At 44.7% G+C, this 19,980-nt stretch overlaps 2 protein-coding genes across 3 annotated transcripts in view; one reads left to right on the plus strand and one right to left on the minus strand.

Moving 5' to 3' along the window:
• SLC5A10 (solute carrier family 5 member 10) overlaps nt 1-19,980 on the minus strand; it is a 170,706-nt gene that overhangs the window by 84,453 nt on the left and 66,273 nt on the right. The window lies entirely within an intron of this gene.
• Nucleotides 1-19,980, plus strand: part of FAM83G (family with sequence similarity 83 member G) — a 68,755-nt gene that overhangs the window by 27,414 nt on the left and 21,361 nt on the right. For both annotated transcript variants that reach the window (XM_030213113.1, XM_030213114.1), the window contains exon 2: nt 5,067-5,234. In XM_030213113.1, coding sequence (XP_030068973.1) covers nt 5,067-5,234 — 168 coding nt within the window. The remainder of the gene's footprint in view (nt 1-5,066; nt 5,235-19,980) is intronic.

Raw genomic sequence — 19,980 nt, forward strand, 5'->3', positions numbered from 1 at the left:
AAAAAAGGTTTGGATAAGCCATTATTAAAATGGACTTGGGGAAAATCCACTGCTTATTTCTAAAAGAAGCAGCATAAATTGTATTGTACTATTTGGGGATCTTGCCAGGTAATTGTGACCTGGATTGGCCACTGTTGGAAACAGGATGCTGGTCTTGATGGACCTTTGGTCTGTCCCAGTATGGCAACACTTATGTAGTTAGATTTCTGAATGGAATCTTGCTGCTCTTTGGGTTTCTGCCAGGTCCTTGTGACCTGGATTGGCCACTGTTGGAAACAGGATACTGGGCTTGATGGACCTTTGGTCTTTCCCAGTATGGCAATGCTTATGTACTTATGTACTTGGGATTCTGAATGGAATGTTGCTACACTTTGAAATTCTGCATGGAATCTTGTTAATCTTTAGAATTCTAGAATCTTGCTACTCTTTGGGGTTCTACATGGAATGTTGCTACTCTTTGGGTTTCTGCCAGGTCCTTGTGACCTTGATTGGCCACTGTTGGAAACAGGATGCTGGGTTTGATGGACCTTCAGTGTGTCCCAGTATGACAATGCTTATGTATTTATGTAATGTACATCACCACTAATGTAACTAAGAAATTAACATACCTGCCTTCCTGGCAGTGGATTGTGTTGTGTCACAAATAAATGGGAACCTTTGTATTGTGATCGGACAATTAAGTTATTATTCCCTATCACATCATAGCTGATTTCAGCTCCTCTCCTGTAACTAAGGCTGGGATGAGCAGAGACAACAGGAAGTTAATGAGTTTCTTGGTGGGAAGAGCTGGAAAGCTATGTAAATACAGGAGGCAGGGAGACTGCAGCCCTGGAGGACCTTGAGGGAGCTCAAACATCAGCTATTAGCTAGCAGATACCAAGGAATTTACTGGCGTCATTTTCATGTTTAAAATAAGGGAGTTAACCAAAAAGAGACCCTGAGGAGAATCTTGCAAGATGTGGTGCCTTTGTATCGCTCCATGGTGTGACCGCACCTTGAATACTGTGTGCAGTTGTGGTCAAAAAAGATATAGTGGAATTGGAAAAGGTACAGAGAAGGGGGGACAGGACGACTTCCCTATGAGGAAAGACTAAAGCAGCTGGGGCTCTTCAGCTTGGAGAAGATGGCTGAGGGGAGATTTGATAGAGGTTTATAGAATACTGAGTGGAGTGAAACAGGTGGATGTGAATCGCTTGTTTACTCTTTTTCCAAAAATACTAGGACTAGGGGCACGCAAAGAAGCTACTAAGTAGTAAATTTAAAACAAATATGAGAAAATATTTCTTCACAACGAGTAATTAAACTCTGGAATTTGTTGCCAGAGAATGTGGTAAAAGCAGTTAGCTTAGCAGGGTTAAAAAAAAGTTAATTTCCTAAAAGAAAAGTCCATAAGCCATTAAGATGGACAGGAAAAGCCACTGCTTATTTCTAGGATAAGCAGCATAAAATCTGTTTTGTTCTGGGATTTTGCCAGGTATTTGTGACCTGGATTGGCCACTTTTGAAAACAGGATACTGGGCTTGATGGACCTTTGGTCTGTCCCAATATGGCAATGCTTATGTTCTTATGACCAAAGTCTTTGTGAACTAATTTTCCTAAAGTATTCCTCAGGTATTTGAACGCACCCATCACAGTCTCTGTCCAGGATTCTCCCAAAAAGATAAAACCTTTGAAAAGTTCTTGAATGCACTACCAACATTCCATGTAGAATCTCAAATAGGAAAAGGGACTTGATAATACCACCTTTCTGAGGTTTTTGCAACTACATTCAAAGTGTTTAACATAGTATATATAGGTACTTCTTTGTACTTGGGGCAATGGAGGGTGAAGTACTTGCCCTGAGTCGCAAGATGCTGGAGAACAAATCAGCCAGAGCTAGACTAGCCGATGTCTAGGAATAAGTATAGCGGTGTCTAGGTGTTTTTTCATGTCCTTGTTTCTAGATATGTCGGTGTCTTGGGGGCTTCTCTCTGGGAATGGCTGTCATGTGTGTCTATCAGACTGTCAACAGCCATGTCCTTCCAGCTGTTCAGATCTGCTTTGCAGATTTTCAGGTTGTATTTAAGGGTGACCTTCAATATGAAATATGGTCTTACTACTACTACTACTTAACACTTCTATAGCGCTACAAGGCATACGCAGCGCTGTACACCAAAGAGCTTACAATCTAAATAGGACAGACAGAACAATTAGGCGGTAAGGGAATTAAAGAGGTGGAGATAAAAGGTACAGGAAGTGAGCAGTGATTAGGAGTCAAAAGCAACGTTAAAGAGGTGGGCTTTTAGCCTGGATTTGAAAACGGGCAAAGATGGGGCCAGATGCACAGGTTCGGGAATGGCCTTCCCATTTTTTTTCTTTTAGCTAGAGAGCACAATTTAGGGAATTTTGATGTCTTATTCTTCTGACATGGCCTGTGTACCATAGCTGCGTTTCTGTTGAAATTTCAAGCTAGGTTGGGTAGTTCTTATTTAACGGGTTCTTTGTGTTTGGTATGTACTATCGTGAGGTTTACGCTCGATTCAAATGGTGCTGTTGATAGTACCTACCGTGAAGGCTTTGCATAATGTGAGGTTTAGGGTTCACACCTTTTCTGTGTGTGGGGGGTGGGGGGTGGGTCCTGAGCTGTGGAATAGGGTCCCGGTTGTGACAAGACAAGAACTTAATTCTTTAATTTTCTGTAAGCTGCTAATGGCTTTTATATTTTTTTTTTTTCATGAAGAGTGCTAGGAGTAGGGTGTGTTGAATTTTCTGACTGAAGCTTGACCTGGCCTGTGCATCCTTTATTAAATTATTGAAGGTGTTCCAGCTATTTATTGTATTGTGTGTGTGTTTACTATTGTTATATTGATGTGTGTTTGTATTAATGGATTGATTGGCTCATTTAGTAGTATAGAAGTAATATTTAAATAAATCTGTTGAGCCTGAAGTGCTTCTTAAAGAATATACAGCACTGAAATGCATCTCTAGGCGTCATGAAGAACGTTAAAACAAATGTAACAACAATGTGCAACTCTCTTTAAATTCGTCACCTTACTTTCTAACTCCTCCTGCTCTCTTACCCGTCTATATGTTCCATCTTTGCTTATACCCTATGCTGTCTATTAAAATATTCTATTACATATTATTGCCATTGTTAGTAGTATACTATGCCATACTTTGTATTATTTGAATATTTTACTGCTGTAATTGTCTATTGCTTATGTTTGATTTATTCTTACTGTACACTGCCTTGAGTTAATTCTTTCAAAAAGGCCGTAAATAAATCCTAAAAAAATAGAATCTGTAGGTTGACACTGTACACCATCTGCAGTGGTTCCCAATATGCCTTGCCAATGAGATTTTCAGGATTTCTACAATAAATATGCATGAGATGGAGACAGTGCATGCAAAATGTATAGAAGTACAAAAGTATTGCCATACTGAGACAGACCGAAGGCCCATCAAGCCCAGCATCCTGTTTCCAACAGTGGCCAATCCAGGTCACAAGTACCTGGCAGAAACCCAAACAGTAGCAACATTCCACGTAGAACCCCAAAGAGTAGCAAGATTCTAGAATTCTAAAGAATAACAAGATTCCATTCAGAATCCCAAGTACATAAGTGTTGCCATACTGAGACAGACCAAAAGGTCCATCAAGCCCAGCATCCTGTTTCCAACAGTGGCCAATCCAGGTCACAAGTACCTGGCAGAAACCCAAACAGTAGCAACATTCCACGTAGAACCCCAAAGAGTAGCAAGATTCTAGAATTCTAAAGAATAACAAGATTCCATGCAGAATTTCAAAGTGTAGCAACATTCCACGTAGAACCCCAAAGAGTAGCAAGATTCTAGAATTCTAAAGAATAACAAGATTCCATACAGAATTTCAAAAAGTAGCAAGATTCCATTCAGAATCCCAAGTACATAAGTGTTGCCATACTTAGACAGACCGAAGGCCCATCAAGCCCAGCATCCTGTTTCCAACAGTGGCCAATCCAGGTCACAAGTACCTGGCAGAAACCCAAACAGTAGCAACATTCCACGTAGAACCCCAAAGAGTAGCAAGATTCTAGAATTCTAAAGAATAACAAGATTCCATTCAGAATCCCAAGTACATAAGTGTTGCCATACTGAGACAGACCAAAAGGTCCATCAAGCCCAGCATCCTGTTTCCAACAGTGGCCAATCCAGGTCACAAGTACCTGGCAGAAACCCAAACAGTAGCAACATTCCACGTAGAACCCCAAAGAGTAGCAAGATTCTAGAATTCTAAAGAATAACAAGATTCCATGCAGAATTTCAAAGTGTAGCAACATTCCATGTAGAATCCCAAAGAGTAACAAGACTCTAGAATTCTAAAGAATAACAAGATTCCATGCAGAATTTCAAAGTGTAGCAACATTCCACGTAGAACCCCAAAGAGTAGCAAGATTCTAGAATTCTAAAGAATAACAAGATTCCATGCAGAATTTCAAAAAGTAGCAAGATTCCATTCAGAATCCCAAGTACATAAGTGTTGCCATACTGGGGCAGACCAAAGGTCCATCAAGCCCAGCATCCTGTTTCCAACAGTGGCCAATCCAGGTCACAAGTATCTGTATGCAGTTCTATCTCATGCATATTCATTATGGTACGCTGAAAACCAGATTGGCTGGGTTTGTGTTACGGACTGGGTTGAGAACCCCAGACCTACCGGGATGCACGTCTGCTAAAGTAAACAATTAACCCATACGGTGGAGGCTGAAGAGTGAAACGCATCTTTCTAAGATTTCTGGCATTCACCCTTGGAAGAGTAACCAAGGCAAACTGATAGCAATATGCCTCTAGAGATGGACCCCTACATTAATAGCGGGTTAAAGTTGAAGCTCAGTCAAAAGCAGTGACGTATTTGGGATTAGTTGATAGAGCCAAAAGGCTGGCAACTTTTTTTCTGGACATGTTTATTTGGGAGGAACAGACTGTGTGTTGATTCATATGGAGTAAAGTCTTGGCCTTAGCCACATACAGTAATGACTGCTTAGTAGAGGTCCAAACACTTTTTGGTTTTTAATTTTCTGTTTCCTAACTGTGTCTTCTGCTCTCCCTAGGTCATTGCTGTAGTGATGGACATGTTCACGGATGTGGACATCTTCAAAGACATGTTGGATGCAGGATTCAAGAGGAGAGTTGGCGTCTACATCATACTGGATGAAACCAATGTGAAATATTTCCTGCAGATGTGCGAGAGGGCGCAGATGCACGCAGGGCACCTGAAAGTAAGTACAGTCCAACTGCAGAGACAAAGCAACCAAGGAATGGGATAACTTGGGTTTCATACTGCCATGGTGCTGATGTGTCGACTACCAGAGTCACAGAAACAGAAATAATGACAGATAAAAGCTACAAGGCTCACTTTTCCCTTCTCGCTGCAATAGCGCAGGCCAGGAGTGTAGCCAGAAGGCAAATGTTTATCCAGACACAACTCCAAGTACCACATCTGAGTCCTCCCATGCACCAATGCCAGCGCCATGACATAACATACATAGTAACATAGTACATGACGGCAGAAAAAGACCTACACATTCTATCCAGTCTGCCCAACAAGATAAACTCATATGTGCTACTTTTTGTGTATACCTTACCGTGATTTGTATCTGCCATTTTCAGGGCACAGACCATAGAAGTCTTCCCAGCACTAGCCCCGCCTCCCCCCACCAGCTCTGCCACCCAATCTCCTCTAAGCTTCTGAGGATCCATTGCTTCTGAACAGGATTCCTTTATGTTTATCCCACGCATGTTTGAATTCCGGTACCGTTTTCATCTCCACCATCTCCCGCGGGAGGGCATTCCAAGTATCCACCACTCTCTCCATGAAAAAATACTTCCTGACATTTTTCTTGAGTCTGCCCCCCCTTCAGTCTCGTTTCATGTCCTCTCGTTCTACAAATTCACTGAGCAAGTCAAAAGTACCCTATAACCCCCTAATTCTGTAACTTTAGGCACTCAAATGGAACTTGGGCGCCCAAACTAAGGTATGGTTTATTAAGGGGCCCTTTTACTAAGGGGTGTAGGTGCCTACATGCGTACAATCACTTCAAATTGGAACTAACGCGTGCCCCGGGAGCTAATTCCATTTTTGACGAGTGTCCAAAACATGCAGTTGAATTTTCTATCTTCTATTCTCTCCTCTTCCACCAGCAGTCTCGGTGTTCTTGACTAGTTTTGTCTGCATGGGTTCTAGTCCCAGCCCTGCCACCAGCTGTCCAAGTCATTTTCTCTCCCTCTGTCTGTTTTTTTACTCCATTGTCGGAGGCTAGTGATGCGCTCCCTGTGGAAGGGACTGTCTGTTTGTCACTACACTGCTTTTTAAATTTATTGGGATTTATTAACGGTCATCTCAAACCCGGCCAAATCCAATGCATTTGGCCGGCCCCAACCGTATTATCGAAACGAAAGATGGCCGCCCATCTTTTTCGATAATACGGTTTGGGACCGCTCTTTGCGGTGCCGGCCAAATAGATGGCCGGCGCCATTCGATTATGCCCCTCCACGTTACTATCTGATAAATTAGAGCATTCCAATAACATAGACATGATGCTAATGCTTTTCTATGTAGCTGAGGTCCCAAGTGCAGATATATAGATGGGGACAAGATGGCTGGTTCAGGGTCACTTGGGATAAATAGACGGGTGACTAAACTCACGTTCTGTGTACAGTTAAACAAGATTTAAGGAACTGGCTACGTTGTGTGTAGCAAGCTAGTCCAGGTGTGGAGTGAGTGGCTTGGGAGAAGAGCCAGGCTTTCACTTGCTTCCCGAAGTAGAGGTCATCTCAAGTTAGACGTAGCCCCTCTGAGAGTAAATTCCAGAGAATGGTGGCTACTCCTGAGGTGGCTCGCTGGCGGGGATCACATTGTACATTAATGAGGAGACACATAGTGATGATCCTTGAGAGGACCTTAGAGGGTCTTAAAGGGCTAACTTATTCTGTAAAGTACTCTGGCCCATTTTGTCCCAGGACCTTGAAAATCAAACAAGGGTTTTGTAGCCGGTGTAGTTTTTCGCAGGAGAGTTGTGATGGGGTTACGTCCCTTGCAACTTCTGTCAGTCGGGCTGCAGATTCTGAATTAGTTGGAGCTGAGCCAAACTCTTGTAATTTGTATTCTGCCCTGTCCCACGCACAGTCCCTATTAATATGCATCTATCAGAAGAGCGAAGAACGGCACAGCCCTGTTTTGTTTTGATCTCGATGTCATTAAACAGGTTTAGGAAGTGCCTAAGACTGTCATTAATGAATTCTGCCTCTGCCTTTGATGAAAGGGTGGGTTGCACCGAGTACATCACTGGTACCAGCCCCGAGTTTTTAAAAAAAAAAAAAAGATCAAAGTGTGCCGTCCACACCCTGAACGTGAAGTGATATTTAATGTTGCTGCAGATTGCATGACCAGCTAACATGCTGACAAACAGTGAGCCGGGCGTGTCCACAACCGGATAGAAGCTGGAGCTCCCATGGGAGACAAAGAAAAGGTGGGTCTGTAGAGAAGGCAGCAAAACAGCAGACTACATCTGTGGAAGCTGACCAATCACCTCCCCACTCTACACATGGGGAAAAAAAACAATTTTTCTCTAATTTCCATCTAACTATGCTGTGTCAGACAGGCTGTGAGGCCTGGTGCTTCCCAGGCTGCAGTTTCACACACCCTCAGGCAGGACAAGCATCAAACATTTATTGTAAATCTGGTGCCATCCTGTGGGTCTCTGGGCATCTTCCAGTCCTCCCTGATACAGAGCCTGCTAATGTGGCAGCAGTGGACAAGGTAAATATATGTACATAAGTATTTGCCACACTGGAACAGACCAAAAGTCCATCAAGCCCAGCATCCTGTTTCCAACAGTGGCCAATCCAGGTCACAAATACCTGGCAAGATCCCAAAACAGTTCAATACATTTTATGCTGCTTATCCCAGAAATAAGCAGTGGATTTTCACCAAGTCAATTTAATAATGGCCTGTGGACTTTTCCTTTAGGAAGCCGCCCATACCTTTTTTTAAACCCCGCTAAGCTAACCGCCTTTACCACATTCTCTGGCACGAACTCTCCCTACCACAAATTACACATATTTCTTTGCATATGATTTAAAATCAAGAAGTCAGTCTTTCTTTTGTCAATGCACCCTTCGTTTTCAAGAACGATAAAGGAAAGAGACTGAAAGCGGATAAAGACCACCAGAGTCCCTCCTGCCTCTCTCCGTGCTGCAACACCTGGGACCCTACTGAATCTCTGCGTCTGTTCTCACTTCCTCACTGCTAAGACTCCCCATGCGAATCCCTGGGCATCTTACATTTTTCTACAGGTTTTCTCTATACTGTCTCTGCTGTTACATGGGACTGAGTATACAGGAGATGTTTGCCTAGGTGTGGCTTATTCTTGTTATACACTGCCTTGGTGAATTCCTTCAGAAGGCGGTGTGGTAGCCCTGTTAGTCCACTTTTAAGGGTAATAAAAAAAAAAATAAAACAAACCATGGGAAAGAAAATAAGATGATACCTTTTTTGACTAGCTTTCTAAGGGTAACCCTTCTTCTTCAGATCAGAACATACATAGTAACATAGTAGATGATGGCAGAAAAAGACCTGCATGGTCCATCCAGTCTGCCCAAGATAAACTCATGTGTATACCTTACCTTGATTTGTACCTGTCTTTCTCAGGGCACAGACCGTATAAGTCTACCCAGCAGTTTTTCCTGCCTCCCAACCACCTGTCCCGCCTCCCATCACCGGCTCTGGCACAGACCGTATAAGTCTGCCCAGCAGTTTTTCCCGCCTCCCAACCACCTGTCCCGCCTCCCATCACCGGCTCTGGCACAGACCATATAAGTCTGCCCTCCCCTATTTTCGCCTCTGAACCACCAACCCCTCTTCCCCCACCTGCTCCGCCACCCAATTTTAGCTAAGAAACAATAGTAATAGTGGGATTTGAACCAGCCACCTTCTGATTACAAGACCTGTGCTCAAACCACTGCACCACTTATTCAGAAATAAGCAAATGTTGATAAGTAACAGTATATATAAGTGAAACACCAAAGCATTCCAATGACAGGCTCACAGGAAGAGGGTGGAGTGGGTTAGGTGCAAAACAGGGAGAGATTGAAAACCCAGATCCCACCCACCCACCTCTCCCTGTCTCTCACCCACCCCACCCTCTTCCTGTGAGCCTGTCATTGGAATGCTTTGGTGTTTCACTTATATATTCTGATATTTGTCGACATTTGTTCATTTATCTGAAGAAGGTATTGTCTTTGCAAGCTCATCAAAAAATGTGTTTAAGTTAATCCAATATAAAAGGTATCTTCTTATTTTCTTTTCTATGTTTTGTTTGTTTGTTTGTTTTATTATACTTTAATCAAATTTACATTTATGCAATCCAACATAAATAAAGATTCCAGAAAAAAAAAGAAAGAATAGGAAAATCAATTCAACTTGGTAAATTATCCTAACATTATATAGTCCACAATAGGTTGATCCAAGATCTAGGAAATAAATCTATAAATTAAATGAAAAAAGCAAATTGAACAGAGAGAGGTGGGAAATCGCCAGTGGCGTAGGGCGGGGGGGAGGGGGCGGTCCGCCCCGGGTGCACGCCGCTGGGGGGTGTCGGCTCCGTGCTGGTGCACTGCCCTCTCTGCCCCGGAACAGGTTACTTCCTGTTCCGGGACAGAGAGAGCAGTGAACCAGCGCGGAGCCGACACACCCCAGCAACGTGCAGTCGGGGCGGATCGGCCCTCCCGCCCGTCCCTCGCCACAGGTATGCGCTCCGGTGGGGGGTGCGCTCCAGCGGGAGGAGGGTGCGCCATGCTGTACCCGGGGGGGGGGGTGCACAGCGGCGACCCGCCCCGGGTGTCAGCTCCCCTCGCTACGGCTCTGGAAATCGCAGCCGGGCAAACGCCTAATACAATACCTATTACAGCATTATTCTTTAGAGGAAATAAATTATTGTAACTTTCCTGGGTCAAAAAATATGTAAGATACAGAATTCAAAGAAACAAAGCATTTACAAGGAAACCTCAATTGAAAGGTTCCTCCAATTCGGAGAACTCTTTCTTTTAATAACAAAAACGCTTTCCTTCTTCTCTGAGTGTCTTTAGAAAAATCTGTATTTTTGAGCCAAGAAAGGGGGAGGGACTTCATGTGGCGAAAGTAGAGTCTCGATATATTGTTACGATCAGGTTGCAGGGCAAATGTAACCAACAGCGTAGTTCTCTCCGTTATAACCTCCATAGAGTTTTCCAAAAAAGTCTGTTAAATTCATACCAGATTGAGGATTTTCAGAAAAATGACCCCTTCCTGCACCAGAAATATATTGTGCTCTGATGATAGGTGGAAATCCCTCAGAGGTTCTATGTTTTGTTTTAGTTCTATTTATTACCTTCAAAAGGCGGTAAATGCTGCTGTGTGATTTGCAGTTCAGATCTGCTCACTTCACCGGTGGATATAAAAGTTTTTGCACGCTGAAAATGGATCGCAGAGCTCTGAACGTTTTGTTTTATTGTGGCTGGGTAAATAACTATCCCTATTGTCTGATGTCACCTCCACCACGCAGAAGACATTCCATGCTTCAGATTCACCTTCCTATGTGCAGTAGCTGACTATGCACCAATGAAATAATTTTTGAGAGCACAAGAAGCATATTTACTCTGCACCCTGGAGAGTCTCTCTATCAAAACGCACAAAGCAAAACGGTCCATCTCCTGGAAGCCATCGTACTGGGACGACTCATGTTTCACTTCAGAACCCGTCAGACTCTCCCGTCATATGCCGGATGTTCATGTTTTGAAAAACAGCCCTTCCCTTCCATTTCGCCTGCTGCAACATGAGCAAATCAACACCAGAATTATCACTGCACTGTAGCCGGCCTCTTTTTCAATATCATTAGTGCAGTGCGCACTCCTCTAGTAAGTCAAGTGTATCTACAATTAGACTACAGAATGTTTGTAGTCGTGTGTGCGATACCTTCAGGGCTAAAATGGAAACTTGAAATGACTACAGCACTCAAAGTGTTAATAAGAAAATTCTGGAACTCAGCCTCTGGGAAGTGAGAGATCACCTGCAAAGGTTTAGTTTTGTGCTGAGCACTGGCCGCAGTGGCGTTCCTAACCTGGATGACACCCGGGGCGGATCGCCGATGCGCCCCCCCCCCCCCCCCCCCCCGGGTGCAGCGCCCCCCCCCCCCCCGGGTGCAGCGCCCCCCCCTGCGAAATGACACCTCCCCCCCCCCCCAGGTGCACGCCGCTGGGGAAGTAACCTGTTCCGGGGCAGAGGGAGCGGCAGCGAACGAGCGAAGTTAGCGAACTCAGAGCCGACAGGCGCGCGCCACGGCACCCCCCAGCGGCGTGCACCCGGGGCAGACCGCCCCCACCGCCCCCCCCCCCTTGGTACGCCACTGACTGGCCAAAAGGCCTGCCAAACACTTCATGCCGGAGCTGTCACCTAGGGCTTGCTGCTGGTTCTGGCCCTGTCTGCCCCAGGCCGCAGGTACCAGAAAACCCAGAGATCTTGTGGGTTCCTTTTTTCAATGAATTATGAATCCTTCTTCTTTGGCTGTTTAACATTTTATTGTATACAGGCTATTCTGTCGCTTTTGACCGAGACCTGGCTTTTGCATGCCAGAGCCGGTGGTTGGGAGGCAGGGCTGGTGGTTGGGAAGCGGGGATAGTGCTGGGCAGACTTATATGGTCTGTGCCCTGAAGAACACAGGTACAAATCAAAGTAGGGTATACACAAAAAGTAGCAAATATGAGTTATCTTGTTGGGCAGACTGGATGGACCGTGCAGGTCTTTTTCTGCCGTCATCTACTATGTTACTATATGTATATGACGACGACCCCTATTGTTTTCAGCAACTCCCTTTAGTTATGAGTCTGTTAACGTGCTATAAGACCAGTGCTTGACCTACAGGAGAGAGACCACAGGTGGCAGAGATGAACATACGCAGCTGCCCTTCTTCTGTAACATGTGACAAAGCCGCCTCCATCTGACCCTGTCGAAGGCTGTGTCCTCCGAGCTGCTGAGGTCTACCTTGCAACTTGAGGGTGTCCTTGAATCCCATTCATGGTCTTCTCAGTTAGCCATACAACAAATTTGACAATTCTGGAGGCCGTATCTTGCTAAGGATGTAAAAAGAATTGAAGCGATGCAAAGAAAAGCTACGAGGATGGTATGGGATTTGCGTTACAAGACGTATGAGGAGAGACTTGTGGACCTGAACATGTATACCGTGGAGGAAAGGAGGAACAGGGGTGATATGATACAGACGTTCAAATATTTGAAAGGTATTAATCCGCAAACAAACCTTTTCCAGAGATGGGAAGGCGGTAGAACGGAGAGGGCATGAAATGAGATTGAAGGGGGGCAGACTCAAGAAGAATGTCAGGAAGTATTTTTTCACGGAGAGGGTGGTGGATACTTGGAATGCCCTCCCGCGGGAGGTGGTGGAGATGAAAACGGTAACGGAATTCAAACATGCGTGGGATAAACATAAAGGAATCCTGTGCAGAAGGAATGGATCCTCAGGAGCTTAGCCTAGAATGGGTGGCAGAGCTGGTGGTTGGGAGGCGGGGCTAGTGCTGGGCAGACTTATATGGTCTGTGCCGGGGCTGGTGGTTGGGCGGCGGGGATAGTGCTGGGCAGATTTATACAGTCTGCCAGAGCCGGTGGTGGGAGGCAGGGATAGTGCTGGGCAGACTTAAACGGTCTGTGCCAGAGCTGGTGGTGGGAGGCGGGACTGGTAGTTGGGAGGTGGGGCTAGTGCTGGGCAGACTTATACAGTCTGTGCCGGGACTGGTGGTTGGGCGGCGAGGATAGTGCTGGGCAGACTTATACAGTCTGTGCCAGAGCTGGTGGTGGGAGGCGGGATAGGGCTGGCCAGACTTATACGGTCTGTGCCAGAGCCGGTGGTGGGAGGCAGGGATAGTGCTGGGCAGACTTATACGGTCTGTGCCAGAGCTGGTGGTGGGAGGCGGGATTGGGGGTTGGGAGGCGGGGATAGGGCTGGCCAGACTTATACGGTCTGTGCCCTGAAGAGGACAGTACAAATAAAAAAGTAGCACATATGAATTTATCTTCTTGGGCAGACTGGATGGACCGTGCAGGTCTTTTTCTGCTGTCATCTACTATGTTACTATGTTACTATCCTTAGACACGATCTGAAAGATTGATTATGAGTATTTCAGACCATGCACCCTGCTCCTCGGCACTTCCTCCCCTCCCTGAGAACGCTGTTCATTAATGCTACTTCTTATTCAGTTATGTACTGGTCAGAATTATAGGAACATCCCCAGCTATCACTTACCTATCTTCCCTCTGCTCCTCCACAGACACCCATGTGCTATTTGTTCACCTCTGACATCTCTTCGACCCAAACATATTTCCTGGTTTTTGCAGGTTGGCATATGGTTGAATTAGCTTATTCCAGAGTTGTGGCCTAGCATGAACCTTGCATGACATAGCTGTAATTCGGGTTCCTCTTTCCCACATGTATCATTTTGCACTTGTTAACATTGGGCGTCCAAATGGCAGATGAAGTTCAATCTCCTAGTCTCGCGAGGTCCTCCTGTAATCTTTCACACTCCTGCGACTTGACAACCCTGAATAACTTTGTCTCATCTGCGAATTTAATTACCTCACTAGTTACTCCCATCTCTAGGTCATTTATAAATATATTAAAAAGCATCGGTCCCAGCACAGACCCCTGAGGGTCCCCAGTAACTACCCCTCTCCATTGAGAATACTGACATTCAACCCTACTCTCTGCTTCCTATGTTTCAACCAGCTCTTAATCCACAATAATACCCTACCTCCGATCCCATGACTCTCCAGTTTCCTCTGGAGTCTTTCATGAGGCACTTTGTCACAAACACCTTTTGAAAATCCAGATAAACAATATCCATCGACTCCCCATTGTCCACATGTTTGTTCACCCCCCTCAAAAAAAAATGCAGTAGATTTGGTGAGGCAATACCTCCCTTCACTAAATCCATGCTGACTTTGTCTCATCAGCCCATGTTTCTGTATGTGCTCTGTAATTTTATTCTTAATAATAGCCTCTACCATTTTGCCCGGCACCGACGTCAGACTCACCGGTCTATAATTTCCCGGATCTCCTCTGGAACCTTTTTTAAATAGCGGCGTTACATTGGCCACCCTCCAGTCTTCCGGTACCTCACCTGATTTTAGGGATAGATTGCATATTACTAGCAGTAGCTCTACAAGTTCATTCTTCAGTTCTATTAATACTCTGGGATGAATACCATCCGGTCCTGGTGATTTACTACTCTTCAGTTTGCAGACCTGACCCATTACATCCTCCAAGTTTACAGAGAATTCTTATGTTCTCACAGCTGGCTGTTCTGATTGGGCAGTGACCCTTTTCATTTCCCGGAAGCCTGAGCCTGTGTAAATCACTTTTGGGCTCTAAATGGTCAATGAAAGGACTAGAGGAGAGACCTCAGGTTCCCTCGCTGTTTGTGTGCATTCAGTTAGCTTCCTGGGAAATGGAGACGTGAATTTGATTTTGAGAAAGACGCATGAATTGGCCAGAACAGGATATGACAAACATTGGCCTAAAGTTTTAAACAAATAGTACAGAGAACCATCAGTATACCACGAGACACATTGTAAATAGTAGTGACGTCACCCTCAATCATTCCATTCAATATTGTTCATAATCTTTCAATATTATAAAACTGTGTGCTCATAAATGACAGATACTTGTCTCATTTATTGTAAACATATGGACAAACCCTTGACGAATATTTAATCATTGCAGCAACTGAAAAATATTTGTATAAATTTATATAAATATTTTTCAATACAACAGAAAAAAATGTGTTTATTTCCACTTAGTAGTCATTGATGTTCCCTCTTACATGGACCAAGTTTCACTACAAGCTTCCTCAGGGAGGCACGAACCACTGTTACAAAAAAAAAAACACATTCTAAGACTGTTTTATCCTATACAAGAAAAGATTTCAAAAAAAATAGTAGTTATACTAATCCTTTAAAAGCACAATATCCTGAAGCAACAATGGCATCTTACAAGGTCGGACCAACATTGAAAAGGATTATGGGCCACCCAGAAGTAGTGGCTCGTATAGACATGCATTCAAGGGGGCATCCAATGAAATCACAAATGTAGCAGCCAATCATTTCAGAGGTACAATAACCAATAAGAAAAAAAGAAATCCCTTGTACAGCACAAAATGTAACTCAAGGCAGCGTCCAATGAAAAGACTTGATGCACGTGTCATCAACAACGATAGACTCATCGTCCGTAGACGATTTATCCCGTTCACAGCAGTGTCCAATAAAATATGTAACTGCAACAATTAATCATTTCAAAACTAATAACCAATGAAAGAATTTTCTTATTAAATTTGTCATCAATATGTGATGCAACAGAGAACAACAGAGACACTGTTGTATGAAAACTGCAACTGCTATTACAATTAAGACTGCCGTTCAACTTCCTGGTTGAGTCTCGTAGTGGAAAACGGTTTGGCACTGATCTATCCATCATTGTTCTCCATGTAGCAATCGTCATGTAATATCTCTTCCCTGAGGTGAGGAGACTCAAATCAGATACTGTTTTTTAAGCTAGTGTTGTACCAACGGGGAGACGCTCTATTGGATTGTCGGAAATGGCGTAAATGTTCCATTGTAGCTGTGTTAGCTTTTCTTTTTTTGTCTGTCCAAAGTATAGCAAAAGGCGTGGACATAAAAATCAGATGATATAATTTGCTCTGAATCAGGATAAAACCGCAGTCTTAGAAAGTATTTTTTTTTGTAATCGTGATCTGTGCCTCCCTGAGGAAGCTTGTACCAAACATGGTCCATGGTAAGGGGGGACATCAATGAGTATTAAATGGAAATACATTTCACGCTGGTTCTTTTTTTGATATAAATATTTTTCAGGTGGTGCAATGATTAAATACCAAGTTTGTTTATATATATTTAATGAGACAAGTCTCTGTCATTTATGAGCATTTCTGTAATATTGAAATACTATGAACAATATCGAATGGAATGGTTGAGGCTGAAGTGTGTCTCGTGGTATATTGAAGGATCTCTATGCTATTTCCTTCAGTGTTTATCATTCGCATCCCCTGTCTTAAACAGACGGTATTCCTGACTGTACCAGCTTTCCCTCCTGCTTATTACAAAGGTCCCACAAACTGTTATTTTTTTTTTTTTTCTTTTATTGTAGGCATTGTATCTCTATTTTTGTCCCGGCGTGTCATCCATTGTGCTGCTGTGTTGGATCTGTTCTGATCCTCTCTTAATCGTGCTTGGCGTTAGACCAGGCCAAGCTCCTTCTGTCTCTCGGGGCAACTGATGGTAATTTTATCTCTCCACTGATGTCATTGCTCAGGAAGGATTTGTATTTTGCCAGAGCACACAAACGAGTCTTTGGTTCAGGCGACAGACACCATCGTGTCTGCTAACCGAAGCAACACAGAAGAATTTTACACATCGAGCCAGTCTTGGTGGACTATGTGCAGCATCTCCAGGGTCTCTAAAATAGTACGTGGAGGGGGAGACCCTCCCCTTATCCCTCATGTTTAGGGATCCTATGGAAGACTATGGTGTTCCTTTCTATACTGTAACTAATTTAATTATTTTGAAAACCACTTTGATTTGTGCTACTGAAAGATGGTGTATTAAGCTCAAACATAAGATCTTAGTTTGCTGGCTGTACCATTTCCGATCTCCAGATTTCCAGTCTCTTCAGGTTATCAATAGAAATCAAACAAAATAAAACATGGAAAAGAAAATAAGATGATACCTTTTTTATTGGACATAACTTAATACATTTCTTGATTAGCTTTCGAAGGTTGCCCTTCTTCCTCAGATCGGAAATAAGTTTCTTCAGCAAAGCTACTGTTCACGCTAAAGGTCTTTAAATAATAAAACATAAAAAATTTAACTGAGTGAATGAAGAAAAAAAAACCAAATAAAAGTTTATCCGTATGACGGGATTCGCAGGTACACGGGAGGTGAGGCTTCGTGCAAGTGTATGACAGGAGTCGCTCTCCCAATGTCCTGGTTGATGGGATTGTTTCATTTGTGTGATACTTGCACAGTGGCAGGGCTGGCTCAGATCACAGACAAACTACCGTCATGCATTAGGCCCCGTTTGCAATACATTAGTTACGCAGGGCCGCCGAGAGCCAAAGCCAGGCTTGGGACACACAGTCTTCAGGGTCTCTCTGCCGCCACCCACTGCATTAGCAAACAAGAGAGACTATTTTGCAGCCACAGAGTCATCTTCCAGCTGTGTCCCGCCTCCTGTGAAGTAACTTCCTGTTTCCGCATAGGCAGGATGCGGCAGGGAGAAGGACCCATGGCCAGCAGAGCAGTCTCTTTCGATTGCCAGCACCAGGCCCTCTTTGGAGGCCGGACCCAGGGAATCTCCTGCACCTCCCCCCCCCCCCCCCCCCCCCCCCCAGCAGTCTTCCTCTGCCTTTCTACAGGGTGCTGTGCGGAGTTGCCAGGGTTGCGGTCTTCCCGCAACACTGGGCGGCTTCTCTTGCAGCAGTTGCGGCAAAATTTTGGCGGCTGCGGGGGTGCGGGTTTGGGCTCTTCTCTGTGGCCGCTGTGTGCTTTTTTTTTTCCCGGGGCTTCTATTGGTCCAATTTGGTCCAATAGAAGCTTTCCCTGGGCTTCTATTGGTCCAATTTGGTCCAATAGAAGCTTTTCAGGGGCGTGTCGACGTCAGGGACGGAGTTAACGACGTCAGGGGTGACGCGGGAGGCGGGGTTTGTGACGCGGGAGGCGGGGTTTGTGGCGCGGGAGGCGGGGTTTGTGACGTGGGAGGCGGGGTATGATTTTGGGCAGGTTTTAGGCTGATTTTGGGCTGGGAAAATTTTTCCCATCTGGCAACCTTGGTGCTGTGCTGTGATCACAGTGATGTAACCTCTCTTCACAAGCCAAAGAAGAAATGTGATGCCAGTGCAATGGTTTGGGTTACAATTTTAGACCTTCCTGGACAAAACCCAAGGGAAAATGTTAAAGAGAGAAATGTGTTGTTGGATTTAATTAACCTGTTCTGCAGGGCTCTGAATGTTGCTGCTACAGTATTTTAGCATCAATAGAAAAAAAAATACCACTTCAAATAGCACAAAGGCAGATCCGTATCACCTGGCAAATAAAGGGAGAATGACTCAGTGCTTGCCTTTTATATTCATGATAAAGTACCCAGGCGGCTTTCAACCAATCAGAATTCAGTACGAGTAGCATACACCCCGCCCTCCTGCTTATGGCGATGGTACTTACAGGCTCTCCACATTAGGATACTAATGGATTGTTCCACCTTGTAGAAGAAGGGGAAGACGGTTTCATTACAACTTAAATTTAAATAATTTGGATGTCTTTCTGAGATGCATTGTATCAAGTTCTAGGGATAAGACTGTGGAGTAGCCTAGTGGTTAGTACAGCAGACCTTGATCCTGGGGGAACCGGGTTCAATTCCCACCGCAGCTCCTTGTGACTCTGGGCAAGTCACTTAACCCTCTATTGCCCCAGGTACAAATAAGTACCTGTATCTACTATGTAAACCGCTTTGAATGTAGTTGCAGAAACCACAGAAAGGCAGCATATCAAGTCCCATTAACAAAATTCCATGCACAATCACAAAGAGTAGCAACATTCCATGTAGAACCCCAAAGAATAGCAAGATTCCGGAATCCCATGGAGTGGAGATTTGAGATTGGAATGGAATGTTGCTAGTGGAGGAGTAGCCTAGTGGTTAATGCAGTGGACTTTGATCCTGAAACTCGGTTTGTCTCTCACTGCAGCTCCTTGTAACTCTGGGCCAGTGGCGTCGCGAGGGCAGCTGACACCCGGGGAGGGTCGCCGTGGCGCACCCTCCCCCCTCCCCCCCCCCCGAGAACATACCTGGAAGGCGGTGAGGGGTGGGCGGTGGGGCAGTCCGCCCCGGGTGCACGCCGCTGGGGGGTGTCGGCGCCTTGCTGGTTCCCTGCCCCGGAACAGGTTCCGGGGCAGAAAGAGCAAGGAACCAGCGAGGCGCCAACACCCCCCAGCGGCGTGCACCCGGGGCGGACTGCCCCACCGCCCCCCCTTCCTACGCCACTGCTCTGGGCAAGTCACTTAACCCTCTATTGCCCCAGGTAAAAATAAGTAGCTGCATCTACTATGTAAACCGCTTTGAATGTAGTTGCAAAAACCTCAGAAAGGCGGTATATCAAGTCCCATTTCCATTTCCCCCTTTCCCTTATGACATCACAATATCAGAAGTGAGCCAAGTATTGGGCAATCAAGCCATTGTGACATCACTGATGAGGTTGGCTCTTATTGGTGGAATGAGTGGAGGAGTAGCCTAGTGGTTAGTGCAGTGGACTTTGATCCTGGGGAACTGAGTTCAATTCCCACTGCAGCTCCTTGTGACTCTGGGCAAGTCACTTAACCCTCCATTGCCCCTGGTACAAAATAAGTAGCTGCATCTACTATGTAAACCGCTTTGAATGTAGTTGCAAAAACCACAGAAAGGCAGTATATCAAGTCCCATCCCCCCCTTCCATTATAGCACCTGCATATCTGGAGACTATCCTTGCATAACTACATAAGTGTTGCCATACTGGGACAGACGAAAGGTCTAAATTTGGCTTCCAGAACCTCCCTCCCACATTTTCCTATGTCATTGGTACCCACAGTATCCTGTTTCCAACAGTGGCTAATCCAGGTCACAAGTACCTGGCAAGATCCCAAAACAGTACAATACAATTTTTATGCTGCTTATCCTAAAAAGATGCAGTGGATTTTCCCAAGTTTATTTTAATAATGGCTTATGGCCTTTTCTTTTAAGAAGCTATCCAAACCTTTTTAAAATCCCGCTAAGCTAACTGTTTTTACCACATTCTCTGGCAACGAATTCCAGAGTTTAATTACTCATTGAGTGAAGAAATATTTTCTGCAATTCGTTTTAAATTTACTACTTTGCAGCTTCACTG

This window comes from Microcaecilia unicolor, chromosome 8, assembly GCF_901765095.1.
Source record: "Microcaecilia unicolor chromosome 8, aMicUni1.1, whole genome shotgun sequence".
NCBI classification, from domain to species: domain Eukaryota; kingdom Metazoa; phylum Chordata; class Amphibia; order Gymnophiona; family Siphonopidae; genus Microcaecilia; species Microcaecilia unicolor.